The 16742-nt window shown below is 38.0% G+C and overlaps 1 protein-coding gene across 1 annotated transcript in view; it reads right to left on the bottom strand.

Moving 5' to 3' along the window:
- The window catches only part of LRRC1 (leucine rich repeat containing 1), a 128514-nt gene that overhangs the window by 22472 nt on the left and 89300 nt on the right, over positions 1–16742 (bottom strand). Inside the window, exons 5-8 of the mRNA XM_003828938.5 lie at positions 5342–5398; positions 5004–5067; positions 4537–4611; positions 2012–2156 (exon numbers count right to left, since the gene is read on the bottom strand). Of these exons, the coding sequence (XP_003828986.1) occupies positions 2012–2156; positions 4537–4611; positions 5004–5067; positions 5342–5398 (341 nt within the window). The remainder of the gene's footprint in view (positions 1–2011; positions 2157–4536; positions 4612–5003; positions 5068–5341; positions 5399–16742) is intronic.

Here is a 16742-nt window from a genome sequence, read left to right as displayed (position 1 = left end):
TTCTAACACAGTCATAAAGCTGGAGAAAGAAAAATACCGAAAGGCGTATCTTGCCTCGGGTGCAGCCACAGGGCAAGATAGGAGAAGGAACCAGTTCTTAAGCTCTTTATTTAGCATAATCAATAGCCTAACACTGTCATTGGAGGGTTTCCACCTGCCCTCACGGTCAGGAGATCCACTAGCATTTTCTGCAGGGTATGCTGAATAGCACAGCCAAGCACTGAAACATCTCACCCCAACAGAGAGGTCTCCTGGCAACTAGTCTTCTAGCCTCTCCTTGAATACTTCTAGTGACAAGGTACTCATTTCTTCACTAAGCTGCCCAAACTGATTTGTAACATATCTTTGCTTTTTTTTTTTAAGAGACAGGGCCTCACTCTATTGCCCAGGCTGGAGTACCCCAGTACAATCATGGCTCACTGCAGCCTCAAACTCCTACTCCTGGACTCAAGCAATCCTTCCCCTTCAGGCTTCTGAGTAGCTAGGACTACAGGCATGTGCCACCCCACTTGGCTAATAATTTTATTTTTTGTAGATAGGAAGTCTCACTATGATGCCCAAGCTGGTCTTAAACTCCTGGCCTCCCAAGGTGCTAGGATTACAGGTGTGAGCCATGCCCAGCCATCTTTGCTTTTTAAAGCTCTTTCTTAAATGAAATTCACAATACTTTCATTTTGCCCATTTGATCAGAAAGCTGTAATACATCTCTTTCTTTGGAAGACAGTCCTTTAAATGTTTGAAGTCAGCCTCTCATGCTTGCTGCTGCTTCCTATTCCAAGCAACGAAACATGCCCAGTCTCTACAACCCTTTTCAGATGCCATAAACGATTCTCAGTGAACATCTCTGCATAGAGCCAAAACCCCTACCGATTTTCCAGCTGGGTTTAACCAAAACACAATGTCTGAATTTCTACTGAAATTTTCATCTTGACCACATACCACGGAGGGAGTGGTCTTCTGCCATACAAATTCTCCAACTATTGAAAACCTTTCAAAAACTTCTTTTGATGTGATGTTCTGAATAAAATTAAAGACAGCAATCCTATGATAACTCTATGGTTAAATACAGTCTCTTTCAACTTCAAAGTGGCTTTGCTACGATGGAGCTCCCAAGTCCGTATCTGTTTATACTTTCTCTGCGTTTAATTTCTCACACTGGACTAAGTTCCTTCATAGTAAGGAAAATGTCTAGATTGATTTTTTTTTTAAAGAAAATAGCACAGAATGATTAAAGGATGATCGATGTACTAAAAAAGGCTCAATTCAATTATGCCACTCTTTCAGCACCTCCCTGAGGTCATGGAATAAGTCAGTTATTTTCTCATAAACTATTAGGATGCCAAATTAGAAATTTCTTAGTGACTGCTCATATGCCTTAAATACATTTTATTATTTGGGGCAATCCCTCATGAAATCATTGAGAGAAGATACAGATGAAGTAGAGATGAATCGATGCTTAAAAGTAACGACGGCAGTAATAGATACCAAGCCAGGATGACAGAAACATCTGCATATAGAGAAACTTCTGCTGTAACAAATACTCTTTACTTTCCTTCTTTAAAAACAAACAGCAAGGCCGGGCATGGTGGCTCACATCTGTAATCCCAGCACTTTGGGAGGCTGAGGCGGGCGGATCACGAGGTCAGGAGATAGAGACCATCCTGGCTAACAGGGTGAAACCCCGTCTCTACTAAAAATACAAAAAATTACCCGGGCGTGGTGGCGGGCGCCTGTGGTCCCAGCAATTCGGGAGGCTGAGGCAGGAGAATGGTGTGAACCCAGGAGGCGGAGCTGGCAGTGAGCTGAGATTGCACCACTGCACTCCAGCCTGGGCGACAGAGCGAGACTCCATCTCAGAAAAAAAAAAAAAAAAAAAAAAAACCAGTAAGGAGACTTTAAGGAGCCACATCCTCAGCAACTGAAAGTGGTGACCAAAGGATCAAAGTGTGCTCCAAACCCTCAAGACGACAGCAGGCAGTATGTTTAGCAGTTAGTGATTTCCAATGCTTACCAATGCCATCTGGAATCGTTTCTAATAAGTTCTGGGAAATGACTAAATCCGTTAATGAAGTCAGGCCACTGATTTCTTCAGGAAGTCTTTCCAACCTGTTTTCAGAGACATCTAAGCACAGCAGGTTCTTCAGATTTCCTATTTCCTATAACAATGACATGGAAAAATAAACGCACACTTAAACCTGCCACAGTGCAGAGGCATTTGTTCCAGTGATTTTTCACAATTAAATCCCAGGGCGGTCCTAAGGATGTTATCTTTAGCATGAATCCAAATGTGAAGGCAGGGGCAAATTCCTAGATCCCCTTCCAATGAAAGTGGGAAGTTGTATGAATCACAGACCCAGAGCTGGGAGGGACGCAAAGCCCTCCACCTTTCAGGCAGGCAAGGAATCATTCCCACTTAATAGGTGAAAAATACAGGAGAAAAAACGACTGCAGGGTCACACAATTAGAAAAGAAAAAGGAGGCTAGAATGTAGCTTTTCAAGTTCGGAACTGATCTCTAGAAAGCAGCTTACACTGCAGGGTGACCCTGGGATTTCCTCTGGTAAGAACCTACCTACTTTGTATTTTCCTTCCATGACAGGTAGCACTCGTTAGCACAAACATCAATGCAATTGCTCCCCAGCAAAACTGGAACATACATATCTATCTGTATCTTTAACATTAAAAGCAGCATACTGCCTTTAGTGAAAACAGTCTACCAGGATAAGGTAAAGTACCTCCATGAGTCTAACATTCTATTCAAGACCTACCTTTTCTTCTATTCCCAAAGTGCAAGCTTTCTCTCTTATCACTGACTCCACTTTTCCATTCCACTTTCCAATATTAAATCTTAACCTCATTACTCCTTTACCTTGACTGTCAGCTCTGCCTCTTGGGCTCTAGTCTTAACTTCCCCTTTCCTGAGACCATTCCATAAACTGTGCTTCCTCATTTCCTTCCTGAAACACAGCCAGTTCTCGTCCTATAATTGGACCACCTTCTTTTCAAAAAACATCTCGTGGTTCCCTGATGTCTACATGAGTACAAATTCCTCCATCTATATTTAATTTGGTCTGATCTATTATTTCCAGCTTATCATCCACCTGATATTGCCTTATGATCCTGTCCCTGTATTTCCTGTCTAAAGGAAACCAGACTAGATTTATACTAATTTCAGGCCAGATCCCTGAAGTTGTTTTACTTTTCATTAATTCCTTTTAACAATGCCTTTGTATCTTTCTCTTTCCATCATCATTGAAGATAAGAAAAATCATTCTAATTATTTGAGACTTTTTGGTGTGTTTATGCTGATTTAACACAAATTTATACTATAGGAGCAAATGAGATTTTTAAATAATCATTTACAGCACAATCACATTGGAATTTTAATTTCTTTGTATTTAGAATATCACACTTTGCACAGTCATTTACACACATCTGAACATACACAACTCTTTCCTTTCCCCTTTATGTCCCACAGATATTACTTTCCTGATAATGTCATGATAGTTTTCTCCCATACTTTGACTTCTAAAGTAACTAGCATCCTTTCAACCAGGACTTCCCACATATTTCCTAGAGAAATCTAAGTACGAATCGAACTCTACCCACAAGAGTTGCTAATCTGTCTCCTTTTCCCAATTGTAGCCAAGATCTCATTAACAGACTTAAATTAGTTCCTTAGTTCCATTAGTCATTAGATGACATCATGGAAACTTCAGTGCTATAACAACTAAAAATTTACTAAAGTGCTTTCTTCTAGTACTAGGGTTCCCTGCATTGATATGGCATTCCCCACTGAAAGTACAGAGCCCTTTACAACTGGTCACATGAAAAACTGGCTGTGAGAGACATCAAAGAATAAAAGTCAGTAATAGTTGGAGAAAAAAATACAAGAGGAAAATGCCTGTTGGTTTTGTTTTAGACTTCTCAGTTTCTGTCTTAGAATGTAGGCCTGTCTGCTAAGACTCCACAAGATGACTATGTGCTCAGATGTCTATACAAGACTCCACTTCATTTGGGACATGGTTCTTCCACTTGAGAACAGTAGGAAAGGCCTGAACACTATGACATGCCAGCTAAACCATAAGCAACATTTGGAAAATATCTGAAATAAAAGCATTTAACATTGCTTTTACATGAATTATTACGGGGCAAAACATGGTCAAATTATCCCAAAGCACTTGGCACATCATGGAGTGGCAGAAAGGTATACCATCAGAATCATGGGTCCTGGCAATTTACTAATCTGCTGGGCTTGAAGTAAGCTATATGGGTAGCAAGGACACAATAAAATACAGATTTTACAAACTAAAGGAAATATTTACTATATTTACAAATGGTGGGTTGAGGTTTTCAGTTTTTATATGGCAATGGAGAATGATGCATGCTCAATATGTTTTTCCAAATGTGCCTTTTCAATCAACGTTTTTGGTTTCCAAGATCCTTTTATAGCAAACCTTATGTGGCAGCAGGAAATATACAAAGCTTATTGTTGCTGTTTTATGTTTTTGGGAGACACTGTGAAATTACCACTTACCTGAGGCAATTCTGACAGTTGATTTCCATCCAACCAGAGATCTTTTAGATGTAAGAGGGCTCCGATTGATTCTGGCTAAAACAAAAGAAAAAAAAGTTATGGTAACAAAGATTCAATTTTCAGTCTTCCCTGAAGAAAGAAAGAAACTGAATTCATCTGTTAACAACTGGGTACCTTAGCAGATGTTCACTGGTACTTCTCTTAACATCCAGCCCCTTTCCTCAAAGTGCCCAAACTTTCCCCAAGAATGCCAGTTGTTTCCACCTATGTCCAGCATCTCTAGTCCTGACCTCCCCCACCCATGAATCATAATTCCTAACTTGTGTGAAATGAAGCTGGTTCTCTAGTATCCCCAAGTTACATCTGTGGAAATACTGGCTTCATAAAGATCCCTATAGAACTCCCCCAAATACTGTGTGATCATAACTAAAAACAAAGTTAAATTCAAATCTCTAATACGGACTTACCAAATTATATATTTCATTGTTTCCTAAATCAAGTTCTTCTAGTCTCCGCAGCTGGGTAAGAGAGCTATTTTAAAAAATAAATAAAGAGCACTTAGAGAATACTTAGAAATGCTGAGCAATATAGTATCCCTCACTTGGACTAGCTTCAAAAATAAGGTCCATTTTCATTTTTATGGTAGAAAATATTGCACAGGAAGGACTGTTAAGAAAAGGCTGGCTGGCATTCCCCAAACTTCCCAAAACACACAAATGTTTTCACATAATACTGTAGTCCTGTTTTTTTAAATACTTAAATTCATTCTGCACAAAATCTCCTCTTATTTTCCCCAAAGACTCACTCAGGAAGATATGTAAGAAGATTCTCTCTCAGTTCCAGTGAAGCCAGGTTATAAAGACTAGAAATGAACAGAAGGAAAAAAGAGTATAAGAGAAATTCCTGAGATTCTTCCTACCTCTCTTCCCCCATACACACACTGGACAAGTTGCAACACTTAATAAAACCTAGTAGGTCACTCACCAGGGTAAAAATACCTATCATCGCCACCCCCCCACACCCATTAAAAACAATACCATCTCTACTTCTCAAATTGTAATCTTAAGATATTAATAATTAATAAAAGAGTAGTGTGTTATGACTACAAAGCACCTTCATTCAAATACCTTGTACATGTGATACGTGGAAATAACTCATCAGCCAATAAAACACAACCACTCTCAGGACTGAGACAGAAGCTGAATGTGTGCATCTAGACTTTCAAATGCCAAAAATGCAGTTACCATAAAACAGTAGCACCTTTAGTCTTGCAGAGCTCAGAGCTCTTCTTCCCAGTATCAGTGAGAGATCATCCCTGTTTTAAAGTAGGGGACATCTCAGTCCAGAGAGTCCAAGTTGATCTACTTAAGATCATAAATTCATGGAGCAAGTGGCAGCTGCGCTAAGGAAGTAACTTTCATTTAAATGCATTCAGGATAATGTCATAATGTATCTTGCACAGTGCCTGGAACACAGACTGATTTAATAAATGGTAGCTATAATAATGTTGCTTTTATTCTGGATTAAACCCTAGAATGAGGTTCTCTTCATCAGATTCTCCAGCCTCTTGGGTGTAATCCAGTCTATTAGGAGCACAGTGGAATGTGACAGATGTTTGACAGATGGGGCAAATCTTGACAGGCAGTGGCAATTCTGCATCACCAGAAACCCTCATGAAGTTATGTCAGCACTGGCAAAACATATTGATTCAGAAAACAAGTGACACAGTCTATTGCCCCTACAAGCACTGTACTAAACTATACCAACCAAAAAGTCACATTTTGCTAATATCACCATAGTAACATCCAGATTTGGAGGAATTTCATTTCTGAGCACACAGAACACAAAAAGTCAGACATTATCCCAACACTCTAATCTGCCTTAATCCTCCATTCTCCCTCCTTCCAACAAAAAAGCCAGAATCACGTGTACTAACAAGGCTGGTTTTATAACATCCAGAAATGTAAATTTAAATGAACAGTGTGTATACATGCTTAAAACCTGTTGGCCAGAAAATATATTTTAACTGTACTATGAAATGTAAAAATCCTGCACCTCCTTCTCCAATTTTACAAAACCAAATAATTTTCATACTTAAAGCAAGAACAAAACTTTCAATTTCTTTTTAAAAAGACAAACTCCCGGCCGGGCGCGGTGGCTCACCCCTGTAATCCCAGCACTTTGGGAGGCCGAGGTGGGCGGATCCATGAGGTCAGGAGATCGAGACCATCCTGGCTAACACGGTGAAACCCCATCTCTACTAAAAATACAAAAAATTAGCAGGGCGTGGTGGCGGGCACCTGTAGTCCCAGCTACTCGGGAGGGTGAGGCAGGAGAATGGCATGAACCCGGAAGGCGGAGCTTGCAGTGAGCTGAGATCACGCCTGGGCGACAGAGCGAGACTCCATCTCAAAAAAAAAAAAAAGAAAAAAAAACTCCCCGCTAATATGTCACCATGAAATTAACACCAACGTTCTTCAAATCAAATGTAACTTGGTGCGGAGTTGCAGTTCTCTAGTTCTACTTTCTCTTGACCAAGTGTTTACGTAGAAGAAACAACAAAGGGAAGGGGAGGAGGATGAGATGTACACCACCCAGTATCTCCTTCCAAAAGCAATCTGTAAATAATCTGTAAATCATAATTTTACTTGAAAAGTAAAAATTTAAAAACAAAGGGCTTTGTTTTCAGTTTTAAATTTCCATGTAATGCCTAACCAGTTTTATTAAGAAGACAGTAATCCCTCAGCTATTTTCACATTTAAATTTTTAAAATGAATGTTAGGATTGTCATTTTATCTCTTCGGTATCCATTACTTTCACACCTATTTTAACAAACCAAGGACACCCACTAATGAAAGAAGGAAAATGTCCTTCTTTGCATCAAAAACTTGACTCTCTGGGCATCACTGAAAGCATCTTGCAAAGCAGTTTCACACAGCCTCATGCTGAGTGTTATGCCAAGTTTCCACAGCCATGCTCTCAGCATCTCCTGCCTGAAACATAGACCAGAGCCAAGGGGGAGAAACCCGCCTGCTAAGGCAGAAGGAGCTGTGCAGGGTGCCTTCTGTGAGCCATCTCATCTGGTTAGTAATGACCCAGCAAGTTGATGATGCTACCATGACATGATTAGGACCATGAGGTTTTGTGTGAGGCCCACTTGATAGAAATAGGCAAAACCACAATTCGACCCTGGCCAAATGCCAAAGCTCCTGCCCTCACCCTCACTGACTGAGGCATCTCCAGGTGTCTCTGTTCTTCAGAACTCTCTCATTTAAATTTTAAAAACACCTCTCAGTTTTAGGTATATACATAAGTCTTACCTTCCTAAACATACGAAGAGACACTGGAATTTTTGCTGTTTGATTTTATTTTAAGAATGTGATACATATTTTAAAATTATCTTTAAATTTTGTCTTCAGAGCAAATGGCATAGGCTACAGTTACTATAAGCAAACAACACTTGAGCAAAAATACTGCTGAAATGCCCTAGTTCCCACCCCCATCATGCTAACACCCAGATATAACATCCTGCTAAATAAAAAAGTTCTGGCTACAAAACCTCGTAAGTTTCTACTGTTTGGGGGAAGTAAAGAAAATGTGGATGTATGGGTGATACATCAACAACAAAAAATATCATATTTTTATAATATTTCAAAAGTAAAAATTAACAAAGTACAGGCTAAGTATCCCTTATCTGAAATGCTTGGAACTGTTAGTGTTTCAAATTTTGGATTTTGGAGTATCTGCAATATACTTAATCTGAAATCCAAAATGCTCCAATGAGCATTTTCTTTGAGCAAATGGTCGGCACTCATAAAGTTTCAGATTTGGGGGCGTTTCAGATTTCTGGATTTGGAGTGCTCAACCTGTATATAAAAGAATATCCTTATATTCTGAGGTAATACTTCCCCAATTATTTTAAACTATTTAAAATAAAGAAACTTGGATATTATAATCAGACTCAATAGAGCCACTGATGAAAGCCACTCTAAAAAGAGCACATGGAATCTGAGAGGCCTGGGGCCCAGGCTTGAATCCTGCTTGTCCCTCACTAATTAGCTAGGCTTGCTTGCCTGAGGTGTTTACTGCTGAATCTCGATTTTCCCTAAAATAAATATAATCATATCTATTATGGCAATTAGAGCATAATACATTTTCCCTTCAAGTTAACAGAGCCAGTTTCTTGCCTTATTTCCTCAAGACACCCTTTGTCCCTAAGTGCAGCTGGGTACCTTACAAATGTGTGTGCCTTGAGTCAGGGTCTTCAGAAAGATTGCTACAAGATGCTGCTAATCACGGATGTCATCTCCACTACTAAAAAACTCCTTGAAGGACAGGCCCTACATCTGGCATTGGCCAATTTTTAACTCATCAAACATTGTCTGTAACTGGACTGGAAGAAACAGAAAGCAAACAAAGCCTCTGACTATAGACTCCTACCTCCTGTATGAGCCCAAACCTCACAGCATAATCTGGACAAGTCATTCTCAGTTCCAAGTATCACTAAGTGATTCTAGAATGAAACTATGGGTTTGGTTCACATCAGTAGCTTGCCTTGGACAGTCCTTCACCAAAATGTAGAACCCAACCAGCCCACTCCAGAACATGGTTCTCTCCAAATTGTTGTAGTAACAGAGCTGACATAAAACAGAATCAGCCTAAATGCAGAATTGGAACAGAGACATTAACACAAAAGTGAATGAATGAATAATCTCCTTTTGTGGTCTTTCAGAATACAGTATCTTCAGTCAAGTCCCTGTCCCATCAAAGCAACCCATTGAATTCAAATATCTTCACATCTCTTACAGCACCCCAATAAGGAACATGCTCCTGAGCAGCTTCGGGAGTGGGATCCAAACCTAATCCTGTGTGCTGAAGAGCCCAAGCTCTTAATCAGAAGGTCAAGAGAGACAGAGGGAGACCCAACCTCCACAGGCCTTTATCTACTATTTCAGTTAAACATGGTATTACAGAGATACAAGAAAGAATCAGGCATTTCTAAAACTTTTACAAATGCGATTTTAAAAATTAAACACTTTAATAGTTCTACTACTACTAATAATAATACTGGCAACTTACTCTATGACAGACTTCGTTATAACTTCTTTATGAGAATTAACTTATCGGATGAGAAAACTAAGGCACAGAGAGGAAGCTTGAACAAGGTCTCACAAAATTGCCAAGTAGAAAAGCCAGGATTCACCAGGGAATCTGCATTCTTAACCACTATGTTGTGCTGCCTCTCACTCGAGTTGGTAAGTCAATTTTGCAAATAGGTAATAATATATTTATGTATATACATATTTATTTTTATGTGTATATGTGTGTGTGTGTGTATATATATATATATATATATATATATATTTTTTTTTTTTAAGACAGAATCTTACTCTGCCACCCAGGCTGGAGTGCAGTGGTGTGATCTTGGCTCACTGCAACCTCCGCCTCCTGGGTTCAAGCGATTCTCCTGCCTCTGCCTTCCGAGTAGCTGGGACTACAGGCATGCACCACCACACCCAGCTAATTTTTGTATTTGTAGTAGAGATGGGGTTTCACCAGACCAGATAGTTGGCCTGGCTGGTCTCGAACTCCTGACCCCAGGTGATCTGCCTACCTAGGCCTGCCCAAAGTGCTAGGATTACAGGCATGAGCCATCACACCCGGCCAATTTATATATATTTACAACAATATATTCAGTAAAGAGTTTCTTCTTTTCCCCCATCAATCCAGCTTCCCACTACCAAACCGTTTTCACAGGAAATTACCTTAAAAATTTCATATGGATTCATGCAGGGCTTTCTTTAGGTGTGAATGTATATAGTCTCTCTCCCTCTTTTTTTTTTTTTTTTTTACAAGAAAGGTAGCGTTCTATACATATATATCTGGCACTTTGCTTTCCTCACTTACCAGATTTTTTTTTTGTCTCATTTTTTATTTGTACATACCAGTATTTTTTCAACAATTGCACAGTATCTTACTGTCTATGGATACCTTTATTTTTTTAACTAGAACCCTATTAACAAACATTTCATCCTTCAATTTTAATTTCTGACAAATTAATTTCTACACAATACTGCTGGAATGACCTCTTCTTCCTCCTCCTACCAAAAAAAAACATGACTTTCTATCCTCCCTGTCAATTCCTACCATTTTTACCAACAAAGGAAGTTGGGGGGCAGGAGAGCACACCTAACAAGCTCCTGCAGGAAGAGAATACATGAAGTATTTCTTCTCAGCACACTAATTCTTAATGTTTTACACTGTTCATAATAGCAGGGACAAAAGTTGCACTCTTTTGTAAGTCAGAATGTAGGCCAACTGTATTTTTAGGATTCTATTTCAGTGACTGGATGAATGGTTACTTTAAGGAATTTACATCTGTTCTCCACTATGTTTTCAAAACCCTTTTTAACCCACTTAATTTTTTTCCATTTTAGCGGCCAAAATCATTAAGAAAATAAAGAGTAAAACACATTAAGGTAGACCAAACAAACAAGTGGCAGTTCACTGTAAACCCATTAATATATAAAACAACAACTACTTATGGCAACATTATTTGATTGGGAAAAACTATTAATGGGGGAATGGGGAGTTGCTTATACATTCATAATACTTCTACTCTTTCAGCATCAAATTAGAATTCAAAAACCTCTGGTTACAAATTTTCTTATGGTGGCTTTGCTCTAGAAAACTTTTTTAAAAAAATCTTTATTTTTGTTTTTGAAATAATAAATATTTTATAGTAATTCCCAGGACTCAAAAAAGAACATTAAATATGGTAATAGTTTTCAAAAAAAGGATTTACTCCTTTTAGGCAGCATGCACTTATAATATAGGTAAGCTGCCTAGCACTAGGCCTTGTGACTGGGGGCCACATGGATCACTTAGCTCAAGCTCACTCAAAATTAAGGTCACCATTCCCAAGGGCAGCAGACTCAGCAGACATAAAATCAGACCCACGCGCTCTAGTTCAATCTGCCAGAGAACCTAGGGCCTACTCATTCTACTTCTATCAGCAACTTGTAGTAATTAAATGTTTATTGATAATGACCTTTTAGTGACTGAATAACTGTTTCGGGTACTGGACTATTTCATTACATATATTCCTTCTCCTCTAAGAATGCTATTTTTGGAGAAGACAACTCAGTTAAACAGGGAGTAGAGATATTTAGGCTAACATATTTGAGGGTATTGGTTTCTTTAACGGTAAAGGATACAGAATCTCATGGAAGGGCATATCAAGTAAAGACAAAGCAGCATGCTCCCAGACACAATCATAGGCTTCCCAGAACCTCAGAATTTTCCATCAGTTGCCGCTGGAGTTTTTGTGTGCTCTTGACCTCCACTCTCACTCTACATCACTTGAGCATTTTGGAGACTCTGGCTATGTGTACCTGCCTGATCACCAGGTGCAAGTAACTAAACAAAATGATCTTAGCACACTACTTTTAAGGTTACATTACAGAGTATTTCCTGTAAGAATAAACTGGGTCGGTTTCCCAGGTATAACATCATCCTTCAGCAGTACCCAGCTTCAAATTTGCCTAAGGTCCATTCTTTTTACTGAGATATAATTCACAAACTATGAAATTCACCTTTGAAAGTGTACAGTTCGGTGGTCTTTAATATATTTATTCAGGAGGTATAGAAACGTCACCACTATCTAATCTAGAAAATTTTCATCATACCGAAAAGAAAATTCATACTCATTAGAAGTCATTCCTCCACCCCACAACACCCAACAACCAATAATTTAATTTCTGTCTCTATGGATTTGACTATAGCATGCATTTTGTAAAAAGTGAGTCATAGAATATGTGATTGTTTGTGTCTGGTTCTTTTACTTAACATGTTTTCAAAGTTCATCCAGGAATACTATTTCACTGTATACATATGCCACATTTTGTTTATCCACTTACCCACTGATGAAAATTTCAGTTGTTTCTACCTTTTTATTATAAATAATGCCAATAATAACCCTCCTAGGTTTTCGATTCTTTTGAGTATACATAGCTAGGAATGGAATTGCTGGGTCACATGGTAACTATGTTCAATTTTAAGGAGGACCTCCCCAAACTGTTTTACAAAGGGGCTAAACCATTTTACACTCCCACCAACAACATATGAGGGTTTCAATTTCTCTACATCCTGAACAACACTTGTTAGCATTTATCTTTTTAATTATAATCATCCTAGAGGGTATAAAGTAGCATCTCATTGTGGTTTTGACTTGCATTTTCCTGATGACTAATGCTGTTAAACCATCTTTTCATATGCTTATTGGTTATTTGCATATCTTCTCTGAAGAAATGCCTATTTGAATCTTTTGCCCATTTTTAATTGGGTTGGTTCTTTTATTACAGAGTTGTAAAAGTTCTAAATATATTCTGGTAACTAGACTCTGATAAGATATATGATTTACAAATATTTTTTCCCATTCTGTGGGTTGTCTTTTCACTTTCTTGAAAGTATTCTTTGATGCACACAAGTTTTAAATTTTGATGCAGTCCAATTTATCATTTTTTTCTTTTGTTACACAGACTTTGGTGTCATAGCTAGGAAACCACTGCTTAATCCAATGTCACAAAGATTTACCCCTGTTTTCTTATAGGACTTTTACAGTTTTAGCTCTTATATTCAGATCTCTGATTTTGATTTAGTTTTTGTGTCTGGCATGAGGTAGGAGTATAACTTCATTCTTTTGTATGTTCATAGTTTTCCCAACAGCATTTGTTAAAAAGACTATTCTTTCTCCACTGAATTGTTTTGATATCTTTGTCAAAATCAATTAATGACATATGTAAGGATTCTGATGGGGCTTAAGATGAGTCTGTAGATCCACTTGTCAAGTATTGCTATCTTAACAATATTAAGTATCAACCCATGAACACACATTATCTTACCACTTAGTCTTCTTTAAATCTTTCAATGTTTTATACTTAGCATGTACATGTCCTACATTTCTTCTGTTAAATTTATCCTAAGAATTTTATACTTTTTTGTGTTTTGTAAATACAATTGTTTAATGCTGATATATAAAAATATAACTGATTTTTGTTTTGTAATCTTGTATCCTGCCATCTTCCTGAATTAATTTATTAGCTCTAATAATTTTTGCAGATTCCTTAGGATTCTTTCTATATAAGATCATGTCATCTGAAGAGTAACTCATTTTTAAAAAGTAAAACACAAAGTGTGTGGCTTGAGTAGAAACTGATATAACTGATCCCAAGAAAAATATTTTCAGTATTAAAATGTTCTTTTGAAAGACAAATTCATTCACACATTGTACCAACATTTCAAAACTCCTTAAAGCAAAAATTATCCTTCCTGGCCTTACCAGTGGAATCTTCTAAGTGTTTTTAGTGATAGTAAAGTAAAAAGCCATTGTTGACTAGGCACTGTTTTTAAGGGCATATCTAAATATCAATTTTTTTTTATTCAGATAGTTTTCTGAAATCCTGTCCCAAGACTTGGAACTCGACTCAGTAAGACCCCACTGCATGCTCTCCCATGCCAACCGGCATCTGCAGTGACATAGAAAGTCATTCACTTAATTATACCCCAACTTTTTTCTAAAGGGGATTTAAATAAGTCTTTAAAAATTGCAAATATGCAAAAAGGTTCATGAAACAACATTAGGGCCATGAAAGAGGGGAGACACTAATGTGTTCATTATGAGAAGCATGCAGTAAAGAAAATGCAGTATCTTCAAGGAAGAAACTAAGTTCAAATGCCAGCTCTACCACCCACCAGCAATGCACACCTGGGCAGGTCACTTATCTCCATTTCACAGAGGAAGCTAATAAAGCTCAGGATGGGTAAAGCTAGCCTCAGGAAGAAGGGTGTCATGAGACAGTGTATGCACCTCAAAGAGTCCCTACCCCACCGAGACTGTCAGCGTCATCTCTCCCTTCATCGCACAGAAAAGAACACAGCTGCTCTCACTGGTTATCAGAATTAGCTTTAAGCTTACTGGCAACAAAGGCAGGAAAATAAATGTTGGAAATGTTATTAAAAAGGAAAAAGCTTACCAGTTCTTTTGGTAAAGCATTTGTTTCTTTAAAAATAAATTTATTGTCTCCCTAATATTACATCAGAGATATTAAGCAGTATTAATAGACAATAATTATTTTTTCTTGGAAGGTTTTAGAGCAACAGAAGCTGTTTTTTTTTAATAGTTGCTTCTTTTAAACAACTTTTTCTAGAAATTGAGTACAACCGCATCAGGCCAAAAAAGTGACAATGCAGGAACAGGCTAAAGTGGTCCTAGCATAAATCTTCCAGAACCTGAGCTTGACTGCCTATGATGTGATGTTGGAAGCAGGTGGAATAAAGGAGGCAATACTCTGTACCTTGTCACGTGTATTTGTTTGGTATGTGAGAACAATGCCAGGGTAGGTACAGACACAAAGAGAACTGGACAACCAAGGTTCCTGTAGTATCAGAGTACAAGCTGATCCCAGTACATACACCAGTTATATACATAAAATTAAACAATGAACAACTACACTTCTGTGTAAAGACAAAGGACTAAAGTGCTTATTGTGTGGGGAGTACGACCTGCAAGTCTGGGATCTATTTCACCTGTCAATCACTGGGGAAGGCATGATGAAAGATGTAAAATTTCAATCATTAAATGAAACACCTCAGCCAGTTTGGAAAGAGACAAGGCAGGTAAAAAATTTTAACATTCACCTGAACTGGAATAAGCGGGATGGAAAATGAATGAATGAATACAAATTACTGTAAAATAAAAATTAACAAAGTGTATGAAAATCATACAAATGCACAAAAATAAATGATGCAGTACAAAAATAATCAGCGAGCCTACCCTATTCATGATTGTCTTTGAACTGCACCATAGGAAGTGCTCCTTAAAATTTTTGCTTTGCAAACATTTATTCCTTGATTTAACCCACCACCATTATAACTGCCATCCCTCACTGGTTCTCCAAAAATTAGGTAAATAATTATACCTGTATTTATTAACCTTTCTTAAATGTTATGTATAGCTCATATTTATGTCAATGTTTGATATTAGAAGTGTTTTGGGTTTTTGCTTGGAAGTTTGATAATGTTTTTCTGATCAGAAATATGCCACAGTAACTTAACTCTTGTTTATATCAATTAACCTATGGTAAACTTGGCTTCATAATACTTTGTTTCACTTGATGTCGCAGTTTTCAAGAACCTATGGATAATGTTATGTGAGGACCCACTGTAAATAATTGGGAATATTTAAGAATGAAATAAAAATATGCATTCTTTCCACTTATATGTATAATTTTTTTCAAACAGCTACTAGGTTATTAGGACATAAACACTTATTAAGATGTTTGGACCTACTTAATGAACTGTTAGATATTTCCAGGAGTATTAAAAGAAAGTTACTGAGCCCATAAGGGCCCCAGGAACCAACTGTCCTATGGCAATGGCAGAGTAGAGTAGTAAAAAAACACAGGACTGGGACCTGGAGAGCCGTAGTCCAGTTCTAGCTCTGCCATCAACTCCTAAAAACTTCTTCAAATTAACTGACCATAGGCAAACCAAACACATGATGGGAGAGATGTGTCCAGGTGCCCCCAGGTTCAAGGCATTGCAAGTCTGCTCACTCTATATAAAGACTTTTACCCTCCCCTCTTAGTCTGAGTACCCCTGACCATCCTGAGGAGGCCCAAGTCCTTGAGACATCCATAGCTTTCCCATTTAATGCCAACTACTGTGCTAGGTGCCAAGAGGAGAAATGAAGTCCTATCTTCACTGAAGCTTGAGAGGCCAATGCTAATGTGGTTTACCCATCTGACCACATAAGCAGAGGTAATTTATGTAAAGATTCCACATCAGACTCCACAAAGATAACAGTAAGAATCAAGCAATCAAATGGCCATTCCATGTTCTTTCAAATTTTGTGGAATATTAAACAGGTATGTCTTCTATGCAAAACAATTCCATCTCCAAGAAGTTGTACTGGTTACTAAATATTGGTTAACTAAATGTGCTAAATGCTCTAAAGAAACTATTTGGGAATCCTTTCAGAAATGAATGAAGCCTTGCCACAAGGAAAGCTTCCAAGTTTCAAATAATTTGCTTTAAATGTAGTACACTTATGCATATATGAGATTTCCTCAACAATTCACTGTTTCAAGTGCATGTTCTACAAGGTCTTGGACACCAGGTATGCCCAATCTTCTCCAAGGAAGAAT

Source organism: Pan paniscus, chromosome 5 (genome assembly GCF_029289425.2).
Source record: "Pan paniscus chromosome 5, NHGRI_mPanPan1-v2.0_pri, whole genome shotgun sequence".
Classification (NCBI taxonomy): Eukaryota; Metazoa; Chordata; class Mammalia; order Primates; family Hominidae; genus Pan; species Pan paniscus.
This window is presented reverse-complemented; position numbering and strand designations above follow the sequence as displayed.